The sequence below is a fragment of the Pseudorca crassidens genome, chromosome 4, assembly GCF_039906515.1.
Source record: "Pseudorca crassidens isolate mPseCra1 chromosome 4, mPseCra1.hap1, whole genome shotgun sequence".
Lineage (NCBI taxonomy): Eukaryota > Metazoa > Chordata > Mammalia > Artiodactyla > Delphinidae > Pseudorca > Pseudorca crassidens.
This window is the reverse complement of record NC_090299.1, coordinates 80,656,084-80,680,706: the sequence shown is the minus strand read 5'-3', so window position 1 is coordinate 80,680,706 and position 24,623 is coordinate 80,656,084. Positions and strand designations below refer to the sequence as shown.

At 36.8% G+C, this 24,623-nt stretch overlaps 1 protein-coding gene and 1 non-coding gene across 23 annotated transcripts in view; both read right to left on the bottom strand.

Moving 5' to 3' along the window:
• Positions 1-24,623, bottom strand: part of ADGRL3 (adhesion G protein-coupled receptor L3) — an 874,612-nt gene that overhangs the window by 141,487 nt on the left and 708,502 nt on the right. For 18 of the 22 annotated variants that reach the window (XM_067736151.1, XM_067736152.1, XM_067736157.1 and 15 more), the window contains one exon: positions 22,175-22,213. The exons of the other annotated variants lie outside the window; for them this stretch is intronic. In XM_067736151.1, coding sequence (XP_067592252.1) covers positions 22,175-22,213 — 39 coding nt within the window. The remainder of the gene's footprint in view (positions 1-22,174; positions 22,214-24,623) is intronic. 22 annotated transcript variants of the gene reach the window in all.
• LOC137224194 (U6 spliceosomal RNA) lies at positions 4,719-4,826 on the bottom strand. The gene has a single exon (XR_010943289.1). It is a non-coding gene; the product is annotated as a U6 spliceosomal RNA (small nuclear RNA).

The following is a 24,623-nucleotide window of genomic DNA, read 5'->3' as shown; positions in this document are numbered from 1 at the left end:
TAGACTCTAAAGTCACTTTTTTTTTTAAGTCTTTATTGAATTTGTTACAATATTGCTTCTGTTTTATGTTTTGGTTTTTTGGCCAGGAGGCATGTGGGATCTTAGCTCCCTAGCCAAGGGATCGAACCTGCTCCCGCTGCGTTGGAAGGAGAAGTGTTAACCATTGGACCACCAGGGAAGCCCCTAAAGTCACTTTTGACTTTATAAAAATCAAATATAAATTAGGAAGTGTGAAAAGTCACTTAGATTCATACCAGGATCATGTACATAACATACCCTTCTGGACATATATTTGTATTACACAATATTATTGAAACTCTTAAGCAAATTCATTTGACTAATTTTACTCAGAGCATATAATTGTAGTATGTTTGTTAAAAGATGTTATAAACTGTATAATCACACTTTATATATTTCAAAAGGGAAGATGTACTTATTTGTTATAACTACTGTGAAAAATTTTGGAGAAAAACAGCTATATACCCTTCCAATAACAACTTTTGTCATTTTTCCAGGAGAATGTGCTTGTGAAATAGTCTAGGATTCCTTGGCAAGAATACATAAAAGGGAGCTTCCCTGGTGGTGCAGTGGTTGAGAGTCCATCTGCCGATGCAGGGACACGGGTTCGTGCCCCGGTCCGGGAAGATCCCACATGCCGCGGAGCAGCTGGGCCCATGAGCCATGGCCGCTGAGCCTGCGCATCCGGAGCCTGTGCTCCGCAACGGGAGAGGCCACAACAGTGAGAGGCCCGCGTACCGCACAAAAAAAAAAAGAAAGGAAAAGAATACATAAAAGCGTCCGTGGTTGAAGTAAGTCAGAAAGAGAAAAACAAACACCGTATACTAACACATATATATGGAATCTAAAAGAACCTAGGGGCAAGACAGGAATAAAGACGCAGATGTAGAGAATGGACTTGAGGACACAGGGAGGGGGAAGGGTAAGCTGGGACGAAGTGAGGGAGTGGCATGGACATATACACACTACCAAATGTAAAATAGATAGCTAGTGGGAAGCAGCCGCATAGCACAGGGAGATCAGCTTGGCGCTTTGTGACCACCTAGAGGGGTAGGATAGGGAGAGTGGGAGGGAGGGAGACGCAAGAGGGAAGAGATATGGGGATATATGTATAGCTGATTCACTTTGTTATACAGCAGAAACTAACCACACCATTGTAAAGAAATTATACTCCAATAAAGATGTTAAAAAAAAAAAAAAGGATCCATGGTGAAAAACATATCAATTGCACTTCTTACTGAGGTGAGCTGTAGATCTTAAACTAGGTAAGCAGAACCACCTGGGAAACTTAGTTACCCTTCTTCCTTTGCTTGAAACCACTAGAATAAAGATCCAAATAGAACGAATGTCTTGTGAAAAGATATACAACTATACCACCATGGTATTTTTCTGAAGACAAGCTTTTTGATCATGATCTCATTCAGGTTTTAACTCAGGTATCAACTGCTCAAAGAGGTCTTCCACTATCAGCATATCTAGGCAGAGTCTCCCACTCTTAAATCCAAGATCTGTTTTGTTTTCTTTGTATCATGTATCATTATCTAAGGTATGTCAGATATTTATTTACCTACAGGACTCTCTCAGTCAAGATCTCTCACTCAAGAAAAGGCAAGCTTCATGAGGGTGGTGACTGTGTCATCTGTAAGTGCCAAAAACTCTGCCTGGAACATAGTAAGTGTTCAATAACTCTTTGCTGAATGACTGCCATCCAGTGAAGATTCACACATGAGTTTTCTCCCTTTTCACACCAGCAGAAAACAAATCTCTGATTTTATAAGAGCAAAGATTATCTAAGCACAAATGAAAAAACCTATTAGCTAGCCAATGTTATCTGAATCATTATCATTTCAGAGACTCAATGTCACAACAGGCTCCGATTTTAGTACTTATTCACCTCTAACAGAATTATCCATATTTGGGTCTGGCATTCTCACTAGCTTATGATGTCCTCAGGGGATACATCATGTTCATTTGTATTTTTCCAGGGTAAATTTTAGCGCCTTGAGACATTTTGGGTATTCGATAAATGCCCATTAAACAAAAATAACCTACTTTTAATATCAAATCATGAATAAAATAGGGAAACTGAAAACATCTTCGTTTAGTTCTATAACTTTTTGTTGTGTCTCCCGAGAAGTCTTCTGAGTGCTCAGATATCAGCATGGTTTGGAAGGAAGGCAGGGTGAATTACAGGGAATTAAGGAGAAAAGCAGAAGCACAGGTTATTGTAGTGAATGCAGATCACTATGCATAATGACAATATATTCTATAAAAAGCTTTCCACAATGTTTTATTTATTTATTTTGGGTTTTTTTTTTTTTTGGCTGAGCCACGTGGCCTGTGGGATCTTAGTTCCCTGACCAGGGATTGAACCCACGCCCTCTCAGTGAAAGCTCAGAGTCCTAACCACTGGACCACCAGGGAATTCCCCCAAATGTTTTAAAATGTACCAAAGCTCACTTTCAATGCAACTCAATGAGGTTTTATTAAATATGTATGATATGCAAAGAACTAGGGAAGTCACTGTTGCGTGAGGTTAGGAAAAATAAGGAAAACATGGAATCTGTTCTCAATTTGCCTATACTCCAAAGCAGAAGGTAAGCACGTCACATGGGACAAAAAGTAATGAATTCTTGCTGAGGAGGATCAAGAAAAGACCCCAGAGGTGTTTGGTTTTGAGTGGGATACTAAAAGATGAATAAACTTTCTTTAATTATGATGAGGAAATTTGAAGCTAAGGAACATAACAAGCAAGTTGATGATTAAAAAAAAAAAAAAAAAGAAGGTACCAAGGCAAGCTATTTGTTTGGTTTGAGGCGAGGAGCATGTATGGTGCATGGAAAGATAGTTTAAGAGATGAGTACAGTGAGAGAAATGGTAAGTAGAAGTCAGGTTTTAGAAGATCTGCAGTAGGATGGAAGTTTGGTTTTTATTGTGTAGAAAATGTACAGCCGTTAAAGATATTTAAGCAAAGGAGTTATAAGCTTAGATCTTAAGTTCTTCAGTTCATTTATTATATTTTTAAGTTCTCTTGTGTTAAAATAAAGGAAAGATTTATATATATGCAGATTATCATCAGGCAGCCCATTAGAAAGTTAAGAGCAAAGGTTTCCTACTAGTAGATAAATTTAAATTAATAAATTGCTGACATCCTTTTGAAAAAATGCCTAGTAACATGAAATTTTATTTTACTCTTTACTTCCACATCTTTGTTTTTTGATGTGTTCTCCTGAATGCAATATTTCTTTATCAATATATACAGTAATCATGCTGAACACTGTTATATTCTCACTATATTGTACATATGGTTATGTTTAAATATATTTCATGTATAAATTTCAGGATATATAGAGAAAGAGAAATAAGTCTTCAGGTCTTCTCTACTCTCATTTCTTGCTTTCTCACTATATATATATATATATACATATATATATAGAGAGAGAGAGAGAAAGAGAGAGTTTACATTGATTTATAATTAAAAAAATAAAAACAATTTTTCTTTCATTCTTCATTTTTGACTTCTTGATATAAAGTTTATTAGTTGAGAATAAAATAAAATAGAGTAAAAGTTTACAATCATTCCTGAATAATGCACATTGTACTCCAATTTATGTTTAGACATTGATTCGAATCGAAAATTTAAAGGTCAAATGTTAGAAGTCTTCAAAACAGTTTTAAACTTGCAGGTTTTTTTATTAGAAGTCAAGATGAGTAACTGATAATTTACACATCTGATCAATAAACCTAAGGTTCTTTTTATAATCACTGTCATTTAATATTACTAAGCATATAAAAACCACTAATCTCTGAACTCCCTTTTACATTACAGTGAAGTGTTGGTATCTTCAAGTCTTAAATTAGATTGCATAACACAACTGACCTTAATATAGTAATAAGAACATTTAGTAGTAGAACAAGGTGAAACTAAAATTTCATAGAAATGGCTCTGCCTCTTCAAGAAACCCCTTGTTATTTAAAAATGTATTATTTTTTAGCAAACTGTAATTGTATTATTTTTAAAATCTTATTTAGAGTTAAATGATCGAACACTGTCAAATCTATGATGTTTTATAGGAATTAAATGGAGCTATAAACTTGACTCAAACTTTCTGCTAACTCAACATTCATTCAACAAATATTAACTAAGTACCTTCAATTGGGATACTGCAAGAAGGACAGATATTCTCCCTTCCCTCAAAGTGGTAACAATATAGTGAGACCGCTAAATAAAATACGACATGACAAGCATTATAATAGTGGAAACACGGGGTTCAAGCGTTGTATTAGGCTCCATGAAGTAAAGTTTCAAGCTTAAATACAACATTGACCAAACAGGCAAGGGGTAAACATGTGTTTATACATACAGAAGTGAAAGAGAACAGGCATCTCAGAGGAATTGAAAAAAAATTCCTTACAGTAGAGCAGAGTGCAAAGGGTTCAGTGACAAGATTAGTAAGTGAAGGCTAGTTTTCAAAGAGGCTTGCAAACCTTGTTAAGATAATTTGCAATTCTTCCAAAAGGCACCAATAAGTCACTGAAAAATTTAAGGTAGGGGAGTGATATAAAATACAATGGTTAATATTTACTGAGTGTGTTCCAGACTGTCATCTAAATGCTTTTTATGCATCAGCTCCTTTAATTTTGAGAATAACCCAACAGGTAGATGTAGTTATTATTCTCATCTTGCAGTGAGAAAATTGAGACTCAGAGAAGTTTTTTTTTTTCTTTCTGTCATCCTTATGCAGGGGCCATGCTAATCTTCTCTGTATTGTTCCGATTTTAGTATAATGTGCTGTCGAAGTGAGCACGAGACTCAGAGAAGTTAACTTGCTAAAGGCTAATTAGTTAACATAGGGCAGAACCAGGGTTCAAATCCATGCATTCTGGCTCTGGGAATGGAGAAAAATAGAGATTCCAAAAATATTTAAAACAATTTGTTGATTAATTTACAGTTGGAAAGGGAAATGAAGTGAAATGCACAGAATTTGGGGGTAGGCAATGAGGTGGTACTCACTTAAAATGGGAATAAAGGAAACGGAGCAAATTTTTGGTTGTTAAAAGGTAGAGGATGTAAGTACATGTTGGGGGAAAGTGTGCAAAACATGATGAATTCAGGTTTGTTTATTTTGAATGCAAAGTACTTGTATTGAATTAATTTAAAAGGTCTAGAGAAGACTTGTAGGGGAGAAAAGTAACCTTCCACTACCCTCTTAGGTTCGGTGACAAGACCTGAGAATTAAACTGACATAGAGTAACAGGAAAAAAGCACACAAGTTTTATTTAATACAAGGGATACTTCATACGAAAAATAAAGACCTGAAGAAGTAGTTAACACTGAGAGTTTACCTGCTTTTTTAACCAGAGAATGGTAAATTTGTGATGAAGTGTAAACATAAAGGAAAAGGGATTAAGCTACTAGGGGCACTAAATTGTGGGAAAGCGACTAGGAAATACATGGGGGAAACAAGTGGAAAATAAGGGTTATTTTCATTTTTGTACATTTTTTTGCTCAGATCCATTTTGGCATTGACTCCCACTCTCTGGTGATAAGAATGTTCTGCTCTTCCTGGCACATGGAAATTTTACAATCTGCTTTTAGATAGAAAGGGGGGGGATCAGAAAGCCCTTCTTCATCTGCTGTTTCTCAATTGCCTTTAGTTCAAAATAATGTGCCAAAGTGACAGGTTTTGGGGTGGCATATTCTTAACCTCTTCAGTCTGCAGTTTACTAAGATATCTGCTCTTGGCATACAGGTTTAGGCATCATAAATTCAGGAAGCTCATTGAAGCCACTGAGATGTCTGACATTACCCAGATAAACTGAGTAGAAGGAGAAGAACTGATGACCTAGAAACACTAATGATAAAGAAGAAAATGTAGAAAGAATAGTCGACAACTGAGATGAAGCAAGAGTAAGTTGACAGAAGAGTGTGGTATCACAGAAGTCAAGGGAAGATTGTTTCCATCAATTTCAAAATGAACTCAATCATAAAAGTATCAAAAAAGTCCTTCTTGGGCTTCCCTGGTGGCGCAGTGGTTGAGAGTCCGCCTGCCGATGCAGGGGACATGGGTTCGTGCCCCGGTCCGGGAAGATCCCACATGCCGCGGAGCGGCTAGGCCCGTGAGCCATGGCCGCTGAGCCTGCGCGTCCGGAGCCTGTGCTCCGCAACGGGAGAGGCCACAACAGTGAGAGGCCCGCGTAACGCAAAAAAAAAAAAAAAAAAAAAAAGTCCTTCTTGAAATAATAACTCTAGATTTTTTTCTGGGTAACTAGTAAAATGGTTGTACAATAAAGAGTAAAGCTATGGAGAAGCTGCTTTTGAGGGATAATCAGTTCAATTTTAAGTATCTTTACTTTGAAGTAGGACATTTATTCATTCAATAAGTATTTCTTGAGCATTTAATATGTCCCAATACTGTTCTAGACTCTTGATATACATCTTAAACAAAGCAGAAAAGGGGAAAAAAATCCTAGAACTAAATGTTCTGGCAAGGAAAGTAAACTTAAAATTAGATAGATTTATCTATCTATCTATCATCTAACTATCTAGTAAAATAAAAGTAAAATATACATGATAGGGGGATCTAGAGTCAGGGGTAGGGTTGGGGACAGGGTAGCTTGTGATTTTACCTAGGATGGTCCAGTGGGCCTCCTTGAAAGTGTAACAATTTAAAAAAGGCAAAGTTGATGAGAGAGTTACCCATGCAGATACTTGGAGGAGATATTCCAATCAGGGGGAACAAACAGAATAAAAGTCCACAAGTGGAAACATGCTCTGCATGTTCCAAAACCTTAAGGAGGCCCATATTTGGAGCTTTTTACAGAAAACAGGAGGGGTAGGACTGAACCACATCAATTGAGTAGGCAAACACTGCACAAAAATGTAGTTTTCAGGTGAAGACTGGGAATTCAGTTATAAATGGAGGTGTCAGAAAAAAAAAAAAGTGAAGATGTTGAGAAGTTAGCTTGAAATGAATTTTGGAGTTCAGGAAAGTGGTCTGTGCTACAGATAACATTTGTGAGTCTTAGGAACATAGGTGGTATTTAAATCAATGAGCTCACCCAGGGAGTGTGGGGACAAAGAGAAAACAAGAATAGACTGAGCTAGGAGGCACTCCAACCCAAGGGTTTGGGAGAAAAGGAACCAGCAAAGGAGACTGGAAAGAAGCATCAAGAGGAGGAAACCCAAGAGAATGAGCTGTCCTGATGAGAATGTATCAAGGAAAAGGGAGTGGGGAGTGATCAACTGTGTTGGATGTTTCTGATTGGTTAAGTACGATGGATTGACAATTGACTACTGAGTTTAGCAGCATGAAATCCTTAATGACCTCAGCAAGTGCAGTTGCAATAAGGTAGTGAGGGCAAAAGCCTGATGAGGTGAAATCAAGAGAGAATACGAGGAGAGGGATTGGTGATAGTGAGTGTAGACAAGTGTTTTGAGAATTTCTACTGCAGTGGAAATACCAGCAAGCAATAGGAAACATTAGCCAGAAGGCTCAATTGAAAGGTAAATATTTAGAAGTCACTTTTTGTGTGCTAAGTAGAATTTAAATGGTATTGGGGATATAGAAATAAAAGTGGCACTGTTCCTTTCCAAGGAGCTCCGAAATACAAAAGTGAACAGATATTAAAATATAGCTTGACAACATTTAGAGAAGAGCTAACACCCATCCTTCTCAAACTCTTCCAAAAAATTGCTGAGGAAGGAACACTCCCAAACTCATTCTATGAGGCCACCATCACCCTGATACCAAAACAAGACAAAGATACTACAAAAAAAGAAAATTACAAACCAATATCACTCATGAATATAGATGCAAAAATCCTCTACAAAATACTAGCAAACAGAATCCAACAACACATTAAAAGGATCATACACCATGATCAAGTGGGATTTAACCCAGGGATGCAAGGATTCTTCAATATACACAAATCAATCAATGTGATACACCATATTAACAAACTGAAGAATAAAAACCATATGATCATCTCCATAGATGCAGAAAAAGCTTTTGACAAAACTCAACACCCACTGATGATAAAAACTCTGCAGAAAGTGGGCATAGGGGGAACCTACCTCAACATAATAAAGGCCATATATGACAAACCCACAACAAACATCATTCTCAGTGGTGAAAAACTGAAAGCGTTTCCTCTAAGGTCAGGAACAAGACAAGGATGTCCACTCTCACCACTATTATTCAACATAGTTTTGGAAGTCCTAGCCATGGCAATCAGAGAAGAAAAAGAAATAAAAGGAATACAAATTGGAAAAGAAGTAAAACTGTCAAACTCTATACACTGTTTGCAGATGACACAATACTATACATAGAGAATCTTAAAGATGCCAGCAGAAAACTACTAGAGCTAATCAATGAATTTGGTAAAGTTGCAGGATACAAAATTAATGCACAGAAATCTCTTGCATTCCTATACACTAATGATGAAAAATCTGAAAGAGAAATTAAGGAAACACTCCCATTTACCATTGCAACAAAGAGAATAAAATACCTAGGAATAAACCTACCTAGGGAGACAAAAGACCTGTATGCAGAAAACTATAAGACACTGATGAAAGAAATTAAAGATGGTACCAACAGATGGAGAGATATACCATGCTCTTGAATTGGAAGAATCAATATTGTGAAAATGACTATACTACCCAAAGCAATCTACAGATTCAATGCAATTCCTATTAAAGGAAACCACAAAGAAGACAAAAAGACAACCCTCAAAATGGGAGAAAATATTTGCAAACAAATCAATGGACAAAGGATTAATCTCCAAAATATATAAACAGCTCATGTAGCTCAATTTTAAAAAAAAACAACCCAATCCAAAAACGGGCAGAAGACCTAAATAGATATTTCTCTAAAGAAGACATACAGATGGCCAAGAAGCACATGAAAAGCTGCTCAACATCACTAATTATTAGATAAATGCAAATCAAAACTACAATGAGGTATCACCTCACACCAGTTAGAATGGGCATCATCAGAAAATCTACAAGCAACAAATGCTGGAGAGGGTGTGGAGAAAAGGGAACCCTCTTGCACTGTTGGTGGGAATGTAAATTGATACAGCCACTATGGAGAACAGTATGGAGGTTCCTTAAAAAACTAAAAATAGAATTACCATATGACCCAGCAATCCCACTACTGGGCATATACCCAGATAAAACCATCATTCAAAAAGACACGTGCACCCCAATGTTCATTGCAGCACTATTTACAATAGCCAGGTCATGGAAGCAACCTAAATGCCCATCGACAGGCAAATGGATAAAGAAGATATGGTACATATATACAATGGAATATTACTCAGCCATAAAAAGGAATGAAATTGGGTCATTTGTAGAGACGTGGATGGATCTAGAGACTCTCATACAGAGTGAAGTAAGTCAGAAAGAGAAAAACAGATATCGTATATTAACGCATATATGTGTAACCTATAAAAATGGTACAGATGAATTGGTTTGCAGGGCAGAAATTGAGACACAGATGTAGAGAACAAACGTATGGACACCAAGGGGGGAAAGCAGCGGGGTGTGGGGGTGGTGTTGTGATGAACTGGGAGATTTTGATTGATATGTATACACTGACGTGTACAAAATGGATGACTAAGAAGAACCTGCTGTATAAAAAAAAATTAAATTAAATTAAAAAGTATATATAGCTTGATAATTGCTGTAATAAGAGGAAAAGCGAGGATGTATAAGAGGGCATTTATCCAGACTAGGTGGGAGAAAGAATGCTTCTTTACAGTCACTGGCTTATAATGTAGGTGTTGGCAGATAAGTCAACGTTACTGAGAAGAAAGGATGGAGAAAGGAGAACAAATATAGAAGTAATCCAAGCAGAACATAACTGTGCCTTAAAAGGCACAGAGACATGAACTGCAAGTACTTAGGTGGTTTGGGAGTGTAGAATCTAAGAATATGGAAGGGGTCAGCTAAAGGTATGGGAAATCAGGTATGGGAAAAGAGGAGTCAAATTCTCAAACACTGTAGTCCAAAACAGGAAATTTTTTTCTTTAGTGAAAAAGAGAGTAATGGACAGTCTTTGAGTGGGATCAAGTCTTAATCAGATTTGCATCTTTAAAACATTATTCAGCAGTAGGGAGAATGGAATGACAAATTTCTAAGTGTTTAAAGTGGTTGATTAAGGTTTTTTGAGAATTACCTACATAAAGGTGATAACTGAGCAGCAATAATGAATATCAGAGGAAAACTAAATTTGCAACCAAATTAATCTTGCAAAAATCTACTGTCACAACCCTAGTTAAAACTCTTCAATAGCATTCAGAATCTTGACTCCTTCCCATAGATTTCCTAGCCCTGTATTCTCCTTCAACCCATTGCTTCAGGCATATTATCCTTCTTTCTATTTCCAGAACTCTCCAACCTCACTTGGCCATGATGGGTGACCTCTGATTCTAGAATGCTTTTTCTCTAGATAGGCACATGGCTGATCTCTTACTGCCAGGAGTCAGCTGCACTGTCATCTCCCAGATACACACAGTCTAAAGTAACCAAGCAGTTACTTTAACTCATGATTCTGTTTTAATTCTCTGCATAGTACATCGGCCATTATCTTCTTTTATTATTTTGATTGCTTTACTGTCTATTTCCTTCCCAAACTCCAGTTTGCTAAACTAGGATGTGAGCTCTGCAAGAATAGTAATCCTGTCTGTCTTTACCTTTGAATCACTGCACCTGGTACAGCGCCTGAAGCACAGGAGCTCAACAAATATTGTCTGAGTGAGTAAATGAATGAATATTTCTATGCTCCTTTTAAGTATACACACTAATTATTTTAAATGGAAAATGTATTTTCTGATTTTAAAAAGGACAACCTTGCAGGAAAGTCTGAAAAACTGTCACAGCCTAGAGGAGCCTAAGGAGATATGATGTTTAAATGTAATGTGATATCCTGATAGGATCCTGAAACAGAAAAAGGCATACTTAAAAACTAAGTGAATCTGAACTATGCATTTTAGTTAATAATAATATATCAATATTGGTTCATTAATTATAATGAATGTACCATACTAATGTAAGGTTGTAATAGTAAAGGAAACTCTGTGTGTAGGAGGGATATATGGTATTGGAACTCGATACTAACTGACCAATTTTCTGTAAGTCTAAAACTTTTCCAATAAATACTCTGTACTAGTAAAAAAAAAAATTAAAAAGTATACGTTGTGGATTAATCTCCAAAATTTATAAGCAGCTCATGCAGCTCAATAACAAAAAAACAAACAACCCAATCCAAAAATGGGCAGAAGACCTAAATAGACATTTCTCCAAAGAAGATATACAGATTGCCAACACACACATGAAAGAATGCTCAACATCACTAATCATTAGAGAAATGCAAATCAAAACTACAACGAGATATCATCTCACACCAGTCAGAATGGCCATCATGAAAAAATCTAGAAACAATAAATGCTGGAGAGGGTGTGGAGAAAAGAGAACACTCTTGCACTGCTGGTGGGAATGTGAATTGGTACCGCCACTATGGAGAACAGTATGGAGGTGCCTTAAAAAACTACAAATAGAACTACCATATGACCCAGTAATCCCACTACTGGGCATATACCCTGAGAAAATCATAATTCAAAAAGAGTCATGTACCAAAATGTTCAATTCAGCTCTATTTACAATAGCCCGGAGATGGGAACAACCTAAGTGTCCATCATCGGATGAATGGATAAAGAAGATGTGGCACATATATACAATGGAATATCACTCAGCCATAAAAAGAAATGAAATTGAGCTATTTGTAATGAGATGGATGGACCTAGAGTCTGTCATACAGAGTGAAGTAAGTCAGAAAGAGAAAGACAAATACCGTATGCTAACACATATATATGGAATTTAAGAAAAAAAAATGTCATGAAGAACCTAGGGGTAAGACGGGAATGAAGACGCAGACCTACTAGAGAATGGACTTGAGGATATGGGGAGGGGGAAGGGTAAGCTGTGACAAAGTGAGAAAGTGGCATGGACATATATACACTACCAAACATAAAATAGATAGCTAGTGGGAAGCAGCCACATAGCACAGGGAGATCAGCTCGGTGCTTTGTGACCACCTAGAGGGGTGGGATAGGGAGGGTGGGAGGGAGGGAGACGCAAGAGGGAAGAGATATGGGAACATATGTGTATGTATAACTGATTCACTTGTTATAAAGGAGAAACTAACACATCATTGTAAAGTAATTATACTCCAATAAAGATGTAAAAAAAAAAAGTATACGTTGTGAACAGTTGAAAATACATAAGTATATACATTAAAACTGGAAAGTCTATGTATGGAATAACACCCACCTCTCCCAAAAGGAATTTCTTTGACAGTTAGTTGTGGACCCCTCCAGACTTGTAAATATTTACACATACATACAGATAGATGTGATCACCATAATAACGTTATTTGTTTGGTTTTGCTTGCTTGCTTTTTTTTTTTTTTTTTTAACTTGCTACTGTATTATACCCATCTTTCTAAGTCAATATGAGATCTACCTCATTCTTTCTGTGGCTAAAGATTATTCCACTATTTGGTGTAGCATTTTATTCAACTGGTTTCCTACTGATACAGTTAAGTCTTTTTGTTGATATAAACTGTGATACAAGTGTACCTTGTGATCGTCTCTATATGCTTATTCTTCTCAGTGGTGGAATGCTACCACATAATGTGGGTCTGCCACAGCTACTCCCTAAGTCCTAGTTGTAGGTAAAGAGAACAGCACTGTTTTGTGATTGTATGACAAAATTTATAAAGGAACATTACAGAAACATGGATGTGAGTAAAAATTGTCTTTCTGGTAGGATATTTAAGAGGCTGATAACAGTAAGGAAGGAGATCTGAATGACTGGGCAGAGAGGCAGGGGAGAGGCAGGGCTGCTTGCACCACACAACTCCAAGGGGGTACCACTGAAATAGGTCACAATGTCAGTGGCGTGCCCCAGAGTTAGCAATGCAGCAGGCTCAGTGGGAAGGAGCCATACCTATTATTCTACTTTTTGAATTTTAAACCATATACCTATATTAGCTATTCAGAAATAATCTGAAATAATCTATTTTTTCCTTTTAACAAAAATGATTGCTTTCATACTATAACTATAAGAGAACAATCAAAAGAACATTTTAATCTATACTTAGGGCTTAAAAGTAACTATTGGTATTGTCATAACTCTATGGTAGATTAAAAACTGGATGAATATATCAATATGTACCATTAAATGAGAAAAAGTATTTTTGGTTGCATCTAAGAACACTGTTTGCCCAATAATTCTCTTGTTTTAGATATAGAATCACTGGACATTAATAGATATAGTTATGCCCAGCTGCAAAAGTATACCTTTTAATGAAGCATTTAGCTATGCAAAGCTAAATCCCTTGGGCTATCCCTGAGTAGCCCAAGGGATATGGTCAGAAGTAGGGGAGATGGTCAAATATAGTTGGGTGAGACATTTGGAAAGTTCTAACAGAGATGAATATTTTAGTTACCTGTCCTTATGCTTCTTTCTATGTAAAAATTAGCATGGATGCTAAGTAACCATCTTGTCATTTTGAGGATGGAAACCCATGTGCTAAAGACAATAGAGCAGAAAAGCAGATGAAGCCTTGGTCTCTGATACGGAGTTTTCACGCTAATCCTGAACCGTTTCGGCTGCATTTCCTTTTTACTTAATGAAAATAAAACCCTAGTTTAAGTTGTCATAGTTAAGTTTCTGTTACTACTGGCTGATAAGGGAAAATATCAGAATTATAACTCTGTTGGGAGCAGTATTAAAAAATCATTTGTTTGGTTCCAAGCCATCAAGGAACTACTCTACTGCAAATGACACCTTAAAACTTCCATTGCTTTCCTGACCTGTACCAGAAAGTAGGACCTTAAATCTGTAATTCTATTTTAAATGTATTTTTTTCCTTCTGGTTAGGTACATGATTATAATGCTGTTAAAGAAATAGCAAAGTAGGGCTTCCCTGGTGGCACAGTGGTTGAGAGTCCGCCTGCCGATGCAGGGGACACGGGTTCGTGCCCCGGTCCGGGAGGATCCCACATGCCGCGGAGCGGCTAGGCTCATGAGCCATGGCCGCTGAGCCTGCGCGTCCGGAACCTGTGCTTCGCAACGGGAGAGGCCACAACAGTGAGAGGCCAGCGTACCACAAAAAAAAAAAAAAAAAAAAAAGAAATAGCAAAGTAAATTGATGTCCATTCTCTTGTGTTTGCGTAGAAAGTATATCTATTTATAGTCTATGTATTTAAAACTTTTCTGAAAGTAAACTCATGCTCGGAAAGCCAAGATGCATTAGAATGGACTTTAAATAAACAATTTTACAATTAAATAGTTATCTAGGCTTTGATCAAGAAGTTATAAGACAGAAGAAAATAAAATTTGGTGAAAAGTGAGAAAATACTTTTGTTTTAAGTGAAAACATTTTATTTAAAAACAAAAGGGCTTTTTTTTTTCTCACCCTTATTAGAATTACTTCCTGAAGCATTTACAAGCCACGTATATACAAACAGCAGCTGGAACATTTTGTTTACTTATAGGAAATGTGCAAACTGGAAGAGTCAGAAATGACTTTGTAAAGTGGCCATCTCTGCCTGACCTGACACATTAGCCATGGGAATTTTGAGAGATTCCCAAAATGATGTTCTTTGCACGTCAAAGCAGGAACTCCCTCATCAACATCTGTCATTATCCTTTGGAGGTTTTCAAATTATTAGATTTATGAACTGACCTACCTATGCTCTTAAATAATAACCTGAATAATTTACACTGCTTACATTACATATGGTTTTACTATCTTTTGATTCAACAATTGCTTTACAACAGTATTTAGTGACTGCAACTTATAAAAAAGAATTCTTATATCTTCTTTATCTAAAGAAAACTACTCTGCTTTGTAGATGGAAGTTACTTTCTTTGATCTCAAAGTCTTTTAGAAATAGGTTCAGGGCACCAGAAACATGCAGGGTGCAGATTTATATTTTTTCTCTTACTGACTCAAATCAAGTGCAGATTTATCAAGCTGTGAAATATATTAAGTTCACAAGGTTTTAACAAAGGGTTACCAAACCTGAAGAACCTGGTGTGATTCAAACTACTTTCAGATGTCCTTTTAATTATATTAAATGAAAGTTTGGGTTGGCTTTGATGCTTATGGGCAAACATCGAAATCTCCTGAAAGAGCTGCTAAAAGTACTCCCCGTTGCTGCAGTTAATATACTACATTGTATGCACACCACTAGCCAATTTATTCTAGCCACTTTAACAAGGATATCCAGCCTGACAGGCCACACAGAATAGTATCACAAGTCAAGCAAAGCACAAATCATTAGAGGACTCAGAAAGTCGTTTGACATGCACCATGGAGCTCTTTGTCACACAGCCAATTAAGTGACCAAACAAGAAACTTGAAAATACTCATTAATTTCTTCCTAGCAGTATAAATGGAGGTTAGAATCTTTCTTGTCTCATGCACCAAAGGCACACGAGTAAAACTGGCATAATTCAATCTGCACTTTGTCAAAGGTGCAAGTAGCAACTTTGGTTCACAGAAAGTCTGCATTACAGACAAAAAAATGAAAGCAATAGGTAAAAATGTTTATGCAGTACATATAATAATATAGATATCTGGGCTTTGGAATTTTAAAATTCATCAAAAGTTGACGTTACTTTTATCACTGAAAAGCTGTAACAGCATTTTCTTTCTTCTTCTTTTTTTTTTTTTTTTTTTTTGCGGTACGCAGGCCTTTCCCTTTGCGGAGCACAGGCTCCGGACGCACAGGCTCAGCGGCCATGGCGCACGGGCCCAGCCGCTCCGCAGCATATGGGATCCTCCCGGACCGGAGCACGAACCCACGTCCCCTGCATCGGCAGGCGGACTCTCAACCACTGCGCCACCAGGGAAACCCCTGTATCAGCATTTCTGAGCAGATTCAGCAGCACTTGACATCATTTCCTTCTCCATGAAACAAGAACTTGAGTTGACTCCCCGATGCCATACTCTCCAGGTCCTACTCCTTCTTTAAGGCTGGTCATTAGTCTCTACGGCTGGTTCCTCTTCCTCTCCCTGACCTGGGGACAGTGTCCTGGGGCTCAGCTCTAGATTCTCTTCTCTTTCTACACTCATTTCCTTGATGAATTCATCTAGTACATTGGCTGAAAATGCCACTCTAAGTGAAACATTACTAAATGATTATGTCTAGCTTGACCTCTCAGGTAAATTTCAAGCTCGTATATCTAACTGTATATTTACCATCAATATTGCATACCTAATAAGAATCTCCAACTTAACATGCCCCTGAGTGAAGTTCTTTTCGTGCTCCTCCCAAATTGGTCACAGATTGACTATCTCAATAAATGGTGACTGCATCCTTCCAGTTACTCAGTCAAAACACTTTGTGTCATCCCAACTCCTCTCTATCTCTGACACTTCACATACAACCCCTTAACGAATCCTGTTTGTTCCACTTAAAAAAATTCCCAAAGCTGAAGAATTATCTCAGCATCCCACACTCATATCCTGTTCCAAGTGAATGTTGTTATTGCCCAAATGGTCACCCTGTTTCAGCCCTTACTTTTCCTGCTATAATCTATTCTCCAGTTTTTTTTTTTTTTTTTTTTTTTTTGCGCTATGCGGGCCTCTCACTATTGTGGCCTCTCCTGTTGTGGAGCACAGGCTCCGGACGCTCAGGCTCAGCGGCCATGGCTCACGGGCCTAGCCACTCCGCGGCATGTGGGATCTTCCCGGACCGGGGCACGAACCCGTGTCCCCTGCATCGGCAGGCGGACTCTCAACCACTGCGCCACCAGGGAAGCCCTATACTCCACTTTTAAAACACATCACATCATGTCATCCTTCTGCTCATAAACCTGCAGAGGTTTCCTGTGTGTCTATGAGTAAAAGTTGAAGTCCTTACGATGGTCTATCAGATCTGCCCCACAGATTAATGTCCTGTTACCCTCTTCTCTTTCACTCTCCTCCAGTTGCATTCGCTTCCTGGACAACACGGGCATATTTCCACCTCAGAAACTTTGTTTTCTCTGCTGGAATGCTTTTTCCTGCATATCTTCACAGTTCACTCCTTCAGAGTTTTTCTGAAATGTCACCTCAGTGATGCGTTTCTTGCTCTATTTTTCTCCGTAACATTTATCATCATCTCACATACCATATATTTCACATACTTAGCATACTGTTTATATTCTGCTACTGGATGTTTCACCCTAGGAGAGAGAGCAGGGATTTTGGCCTGTTATGGGCACTGCTATATTCCCAGTACTGATAAAATTACTGGGCACATGTGCTGAACTAGTAATTCTTGAATGTTTTTGTCGTTCACTACTATGTGATGTTTTTTACATAGTTTTGAATATAGAGATTGCTTTCACACTGATGGTACCTAGGATACAGATTTCTAGTGGATAATGAAGGTGAAACAAACAACATAAATAAATAAAATAAACAAAAAAAGCAAACTATAATTCCAAACTGAAATAAAAAGAGACCTTATTACAAATACTTGGTAAGATTTAAAGAACACATAGACTATCTGCCTTTGAAAAAAAAGGAAAGAAAAATTTAAGGAAGGATGAGGAAGGATGGGAAGAGGGAGGAAACCAGGTATGCATATATATGTATCTTTTAAAAAAATTTGCATCTATTTACCAATTTTTTCTGATCAGTTCTCAGCCCAACTATGCAAATAATAGTAGGTTCCAAAGAATGACTCAAAAGATTCACATCAAATACTGTATGTACTTATATTTCCCATTAAGCAAGATCGACTGCAAACTCTAGGGAGTCCATGCCACCTCTGAGATTTGGAGGACAAAAGAAACTGCTGGTAAATATCAAAACGTATTTCTTAACTAGGAAAATGTCCTGCTTTTAAAGCAGTAAAAAATGAACGCTAGTAATTTTTAATAGTTCCTGCTAAAGAGAAGAACAATGTTAACAAACATTACTATTTAAAAGATGGGAACTTGGGATTGAAAAATGAGAAAAAAATATAAGTTCTGGTTACATTTATAGAACATGAAGGCAGTTGTTCTTAAGCTATTTGAGGTCACATTCTACTCTCAGATTCTCATGAAAACACAGACCTCTCTTTGGAGCCATATAATTTTTTTATTCATTCATGGATTACCCTCCTAAAACTTCCCCTGCCCCCATTCCACCACTAGAGTTAAGAACTTATGCAATTCACATGTACTCGGATAGTTATAATCAAAAAGAGAAAATAACAGTGCTGCTGTAGATGTGGAAAAACTGGAACCCTCACGTATTGCTGGTGGACATGTAAAATGGTGTGGTCACTTTGGAAAACAGTTTGACTGTTCCTCCTTTAACATAGAGTTAGAATATTTTCTACTTGCTTTTTTCTTCTCTCAATATGATAATTTTTAAATCACAGTCTCCTCTGAAAACCAAATGACCTCAAAGTAAATTATGTTTGTATTTGACCTGGCTATAGGAGTACAAAATAATCACCACACAGCCATTTGAGCTCAATCTCAAAAAAAGGAGAAATTTAGAAAAAATTGTTATACTTTATACCATTCCTGAAATACAGTACCATAAATCAATAAATATAAACCAAATAATATATCTTGACTTCTAACACCAAATAATGTCAGTTTCGCAATCACATTATTTTGGCGAATGAGAGCATGAGTTTCTGAATCAGGAAGACCTAACTTTGAATTCAGGAGCCCCTCAATTATTACTGTGTAATTTTGTGAAAGCCATTTAATGCTTCCTGTGCCACATTTTCTCTAAGTTAAGAATAGCAATAACTTATATCATAGGGTTGTTTTGAATATTAAGTAAGAATTTATGCAGAATGCTTTGCACAATTATGGCCACAGTGCCTAATGAACATATTTATTCTTCACAATAAATCACTGTTATTCCTTTTTCTTTCTTGCGGTACGCGGGCCTCTCACCATTGTGGCCTCTCCCGTTGAGGAGCACAGGCTCCGGACGCGCAGGCCCAGCAGCCATGGCTCACGGGCCTAGCCGCTCTGTGCGGCATGTGGGATCTTCCTGGACTGGGGCACGAACCCGTGTCCCCTGCATCGGCAGGCGGACTCTCAACCACTGCGCCACCAGGGAAGCCCTATTCTTAATCATGGTGTTGAAGAAGCACTGGATGCACATCAGGACAGCAGCATTAGTGCCATTGGTGCTAGTTGTGTGACCTTGGTCCAGTCATTTCATCTCTCCAGATCTCAACTCACTCATCTTCATCTCTAAGGTCCCTCCTGGTAATATTACATCATGGTAGCTACTTAATATGCATATATAACACAAACCTTATTTGTTATCTCTGGCATAAAACTTAAAACCCTCTCCTAAATGAAGGTATGTATTATGCCCGCAATACGGTAACGCTATTCTTACTATGACATGTCAATATCTATCTTTTGATAGTCAACAAGGATTTTAATGTAATCTAAAATTACAACTAAATAAAGAAAAATAAAATATATTTGACCCAATTTTTTGTTTTTGTTAAAATCCTTGAGACAAAAGAATAATGGGTTTTAGGAGATTCACATATTATTTAAAAAATCAGAGCAACTATCTTTTAATTGTTCACCTATAGATGAGTTATCATAGCTGACGGCTGACAGTCCAGATTTCACTTTTTTTTTTTTGTGGAATAAAAAGTGGGAAGCAAGAAATAAAAAGTAGATCTAGATAATTCATAAAATAGACACTGTATTTCTTAAAAATTAAAAGCTAAATGTGTTTAGATGGTCAAAATCAAACCTAGGAGAAGCACTGCTTGTGCCCATAGAAAGGAAATTTTTTTTTTTTTTAAGAATCTTGTGATAAATAATTATCTTTTTTCAAATTTAATGCATAAAACATTTCAAATGTATTTCATACCTATTTCATAGGTAGCTCAGAATGTGCTCTGAACATAGAAATAATAGGGAACATAAGCCTTTAAAATTCAAATAGACTAAAGTTTAAGGTATTATTCACTCTAGAATTTCATAGAATAATGACCTACAATAAAAGGAATAGAAATAATGCTGTGTTATAGTGAGCACAGCATTTCTGCTTCACCAATATTCTGTTTGTATTTGGTCTTATCAGATGTTTAGTCAATAGCTGAAACATTTATTCATAGCCAGTCAATTACAACACCAGGAAATCAGCTACTGAATAAACTGTGCTATTAATTTTCCATCAGAGATTCATGTTTGAATGACCATGCATTTCATAGATTTAAATACTGAAAGGCTAATTATCTCCAAGGCCCCATTAAAGGGATAGCATAGATTACAATAAAAAACAATCTTAATATTGCTCAAAAATGATCCTCAGGGGCGTCCCTGGTGGCGCAGTGGTTGAGAGTCCGCCTGCCGATGCAGGGAACACGGGTTCGTGCCCCGGTCCGGGAAGATCCCACATGCCGCGGAGTGGCTGGTCCCCTGAGCCATGGCCGCTGAGCCTGCACGTCCGGAGCCTGTGCTCCGCAACGGGAAAGGCCACAACAGTGAGAGGCCCACGGACCGCAAAAAAAAAAAAAAAAAAAAAGATCCTCAGCTTTCAATGCTGAAGAGTACTTCATTTCTCTGTCTATGGCACACACTAAACAATATATATACATAACCCCCCCCAAGCAATTTCTTTCCCAAAACCTTAGAAAAATAAACCTGAATAGCTTCTTAAATACAAAGATTCATTAATTTATAAAGTTAAATGCAGATTAAAACCTTTTCTTCCTAATCTCTGTTCAATGTTCAAATTATTATTTTTTTCCTTTTAAATGACTGTCTCACAAAATGCCCTTATTGTGAATAAACTGATACTGTGTATTTTCTGGACTACTAATCTGAGAACCAGTGATTTGGGTCTTGAAGGTATCTCTCTTCATAAATGTAGTTGGTCTTCCCCTTAAAAATGCTATGATATATACACATAGGGAATAAAGTTGACAGTCACACAGTTTCATATTTTTTCTTCCTTCTGATAAAGTTACTTTGTATTTTGGGACCCACAAAATGGGGGCCACCCCAGTGGCCTGGTCCACATCACAAATCTAAATCTGTACTTATGGGAAATGACTGTCAAGGAAACCTCACATACACTGATCACAATCCTCCAACTCAGAGTTAGCTAGCTCACCTTACCTTAGAAAACAGGACCTGCTAGCCTTATAAGGAAATCCCCAACCTCCTTGCCAATCGCGCCCTGATTAGGGTTGTCTCTATAAAACTCACTCTTGTCCAACATCCCTCAGGGAGAGTGCACCACTGATGGTGAGGCACTTACTGCCTCAACCCATGGATTGTTTTCCCTTGAATATAGCACATCAAAGTCATTACTAAATAGCTTTGTCATTTGAATTTGTCATTTGACCTCGTCTGCCTTTGTTCCTACCTCCTCCCTCCCCTCCCCTCTCCTCTCCTCCCCTCCCTTCCCCTTCCCTTCTCTCCTCTCCTCTCCTCTCCTCTTCTCCCCTCCCCTCCCTTCTTTCCCTTATTCTAAAAATAACTATGAAGCTTGCTTCTGGGATTCTTTTTCACAAAGAACTCATAAACAGTAGAAATGTTTTTTATCTTGTTTAGAAACAAATTACAACATGTTAACTGGAGGAAAAATTACACTTACATTCAGATTCATGTGTTTATAATAAGTGGAAGAGTAAGATCGTTACAGCTTGTCTTGATTAATTTGGCACAGAAGCATGATATTCCAAGTATCCTGGAATTGTTGTCTTATTTGATTGAGTGTCATTTCTGGATGACTTGCTACTCAAATATTAGCTAGACCAACATAGGAATGAAATGTTTTCATACCCACCTCTCTGAAGAAATTAGAGATTTATTATATATTACACCCAACTCACCTTTCAGTGATGATCAAAATTCTCACACCCAAAGTTGCACCTCTATGCTGGTCTGTGCTCCTCTTATATGATAGAGCACTGGCACTGTCAAATTTCTTTTTAGCACATACGCTTTCATATAACTTTCCATTCCCACCCTCCATGCCCTCCCTGAAATTCTTCTAGCTCAACAGGATACATTATCATCTTTCTATCGGATGCCCATACATGCTATCACCAACAGAGACAATTCAACAACTTAACACATTTATAAAAACGCAGAAAGTACCTGGACATAGGCTCTGCAAGAGCGCTCTCTTTTCTGAAGCTGAATCCATTAAGACAGCAGATTAAACACAGAATAGAAAAAACAAGTTAGTGACAGAAGAAAACAAGAAAAATAAAAGAACACATCTACACAAACACCTTATTTTGTTGTGCACTACTTTCAAGAAGAGAATGAAAGCTAAGCAGCAGCAAAATGTCAGCAACAGTTTGAAAAATAGTAACTAACAGCTTTTCAGAACCCAAGTGATAACTGGATGGTATAAAGCTGTTAATGATGGAAAGAAATCTTAGACTAAATTTAGTAGAAATTAGTAAGAATCAATATACTTCATTCATTTGACATGATTCATTTGACATGACGTTAGTTATTAATTCATGGGCCACAAATGAACATCTAAGAAGTTAAGTAAATTATGTCAAAAATTTGGAACCCATTTTTTAAAGATAGTAAATTGTCTGTGGTTTACAGATTTTTAGGTGGTTTATGTGTCCCACAAACCATTTGTTCATACAAACAAAAAGTTCTATTTATTGAGAAAATAGAAGTGCCCATTCATTTGACTATTTGATTCTAAGGGACAAATACCAAGAGATAAGTAACTTCTGATTAAAAGAATGCAATCGATATTGTGATTTATCTTGTTTTTATTTCTTGAAGAATTCCTTTTGATGGTTTTGACGAAAAATTTTATACATTTTAGAAACTTCTGTGGGATAAGAAGCCTGTTTCTGTGTGTTTCTTTGTTTGCATACAGAATGATGTTTTTCTGGGCAAAGGTTAACAGCAACTCATACTCAGTCCCAAACATTTTTTCCTGGTGATAAAATGAATAATTAATACATATATTTGCTCTGTTTAAATAAATGACTACAAATTTTATAAATTAGATTGTAGTTTTCCTCCTTTTCCCTATTATTTTCCTTCAGGAGCCTCGATTGTTCAAGGAGAAAATTACCCAGTTTTAAGAAGCAGTTACTCTGATGCCTTTTGTGTGGCTAATACTCTCCCACTTTAATTCATGCATTCTTCAATAAGCATAGAGCAGTTACTCCTCTAAAGAATTAAGTGAGGAATGAGTGCAAGTAAATTGTCAGCACTGTCATTTGGATCACTGACTCTCATTTTGGTTTAGCAGGTCTCTAAACCCTCCAGAATTTCAATGTGGAGCACAATTGATTTGTACCAAGTTGACTTTGCAAATCTGATGGGTTAAAACTGCTTCAGGGAACAGTGGGAACCACAGGAAATGAGAGCAAGCCAGGAAGCATGTGAATAACCTCTGCCCTCCCATCTTCTTACCCCATCATGCAAATTAACATATAACAAACCACGTTATATAAACAGCTGAGAAGAGCCAAATAAGAAACAAAAGAGAGCATTAAAAAGCTTCACAAATGAAAATTTGTCCATTATGCAGTTATTTGATATTCAGACTAGGCAAGCTTATTAGCTGTAGCTAGTTAGAATGTGACATTAATTGCCAGGTTTACCCGATATTGTCAGACATCAACACCATTTTTAAATAAAGATACAAAGTATTGCTATAACAAGTAATGGTATGGATACGTAACATTAATAGAAATTACTATATCCAGTACATTATGATAACAATAGCTGGCAGCAATATTCATTAATAGCCTCCAGTCAGCCTGGGTAACGACACATTAAAATCACAGCATGCCCAGACTACATAGGCAGCTGTGGATTATATTCTGCCAGCGGCTTGGTTGAGATTCTATCAGGAATATGAATGACAAAAATAACTCCTTTTTGCTCAGCATGAAAAAAACTTTAGTAATAATTTATATCTAATTGATAAAACTGAATCTATTTTCTGAGGATGAAATTGCAGGAAAAACTGACAGCTAAAATATCTAGCTTTTTAATGTCGAACCATTATTATTTTAAAAAGTTTCTTCCATCTCATGAGTGAGACTCCTAGTCTAATAAGACAGAAAAGAAATAAACATAATAAAGACCAGTCTGCAAAGTTATTTTTTCATTCTAAAGGGGAATGTTCATTTAGTGAATTTCATACAGGACATTAGAGGGTCACTGCCAAATTCTTGCTTTTTTAAGTAATAAGATTATCACTGATATTTGAGACCTTAAAATCAAGTTTCAATAACCGATTATCTTTACTACAAAAATGCCATTCAGGGAATACATGTTATCTGATGGCAGCATTCTAGTATCTTTTCACCATGTGATATTTTGTTACATAAATAAATGATATTCTTTATAAATATATTAAATATATTTTACATACTTATGTAAATAAAATGCTTATATGTGTATAGATTATATATAAAATGCTTATATATGAGTATATAATGTATATAAATATATAGTAGATTTATAAGTATAAATTAAAATACATAAAATTCCTTAAAATTTAAAAAATAAATTATTTTTATTAGTTACAATTCAAAGTTGCTGAAACACATTT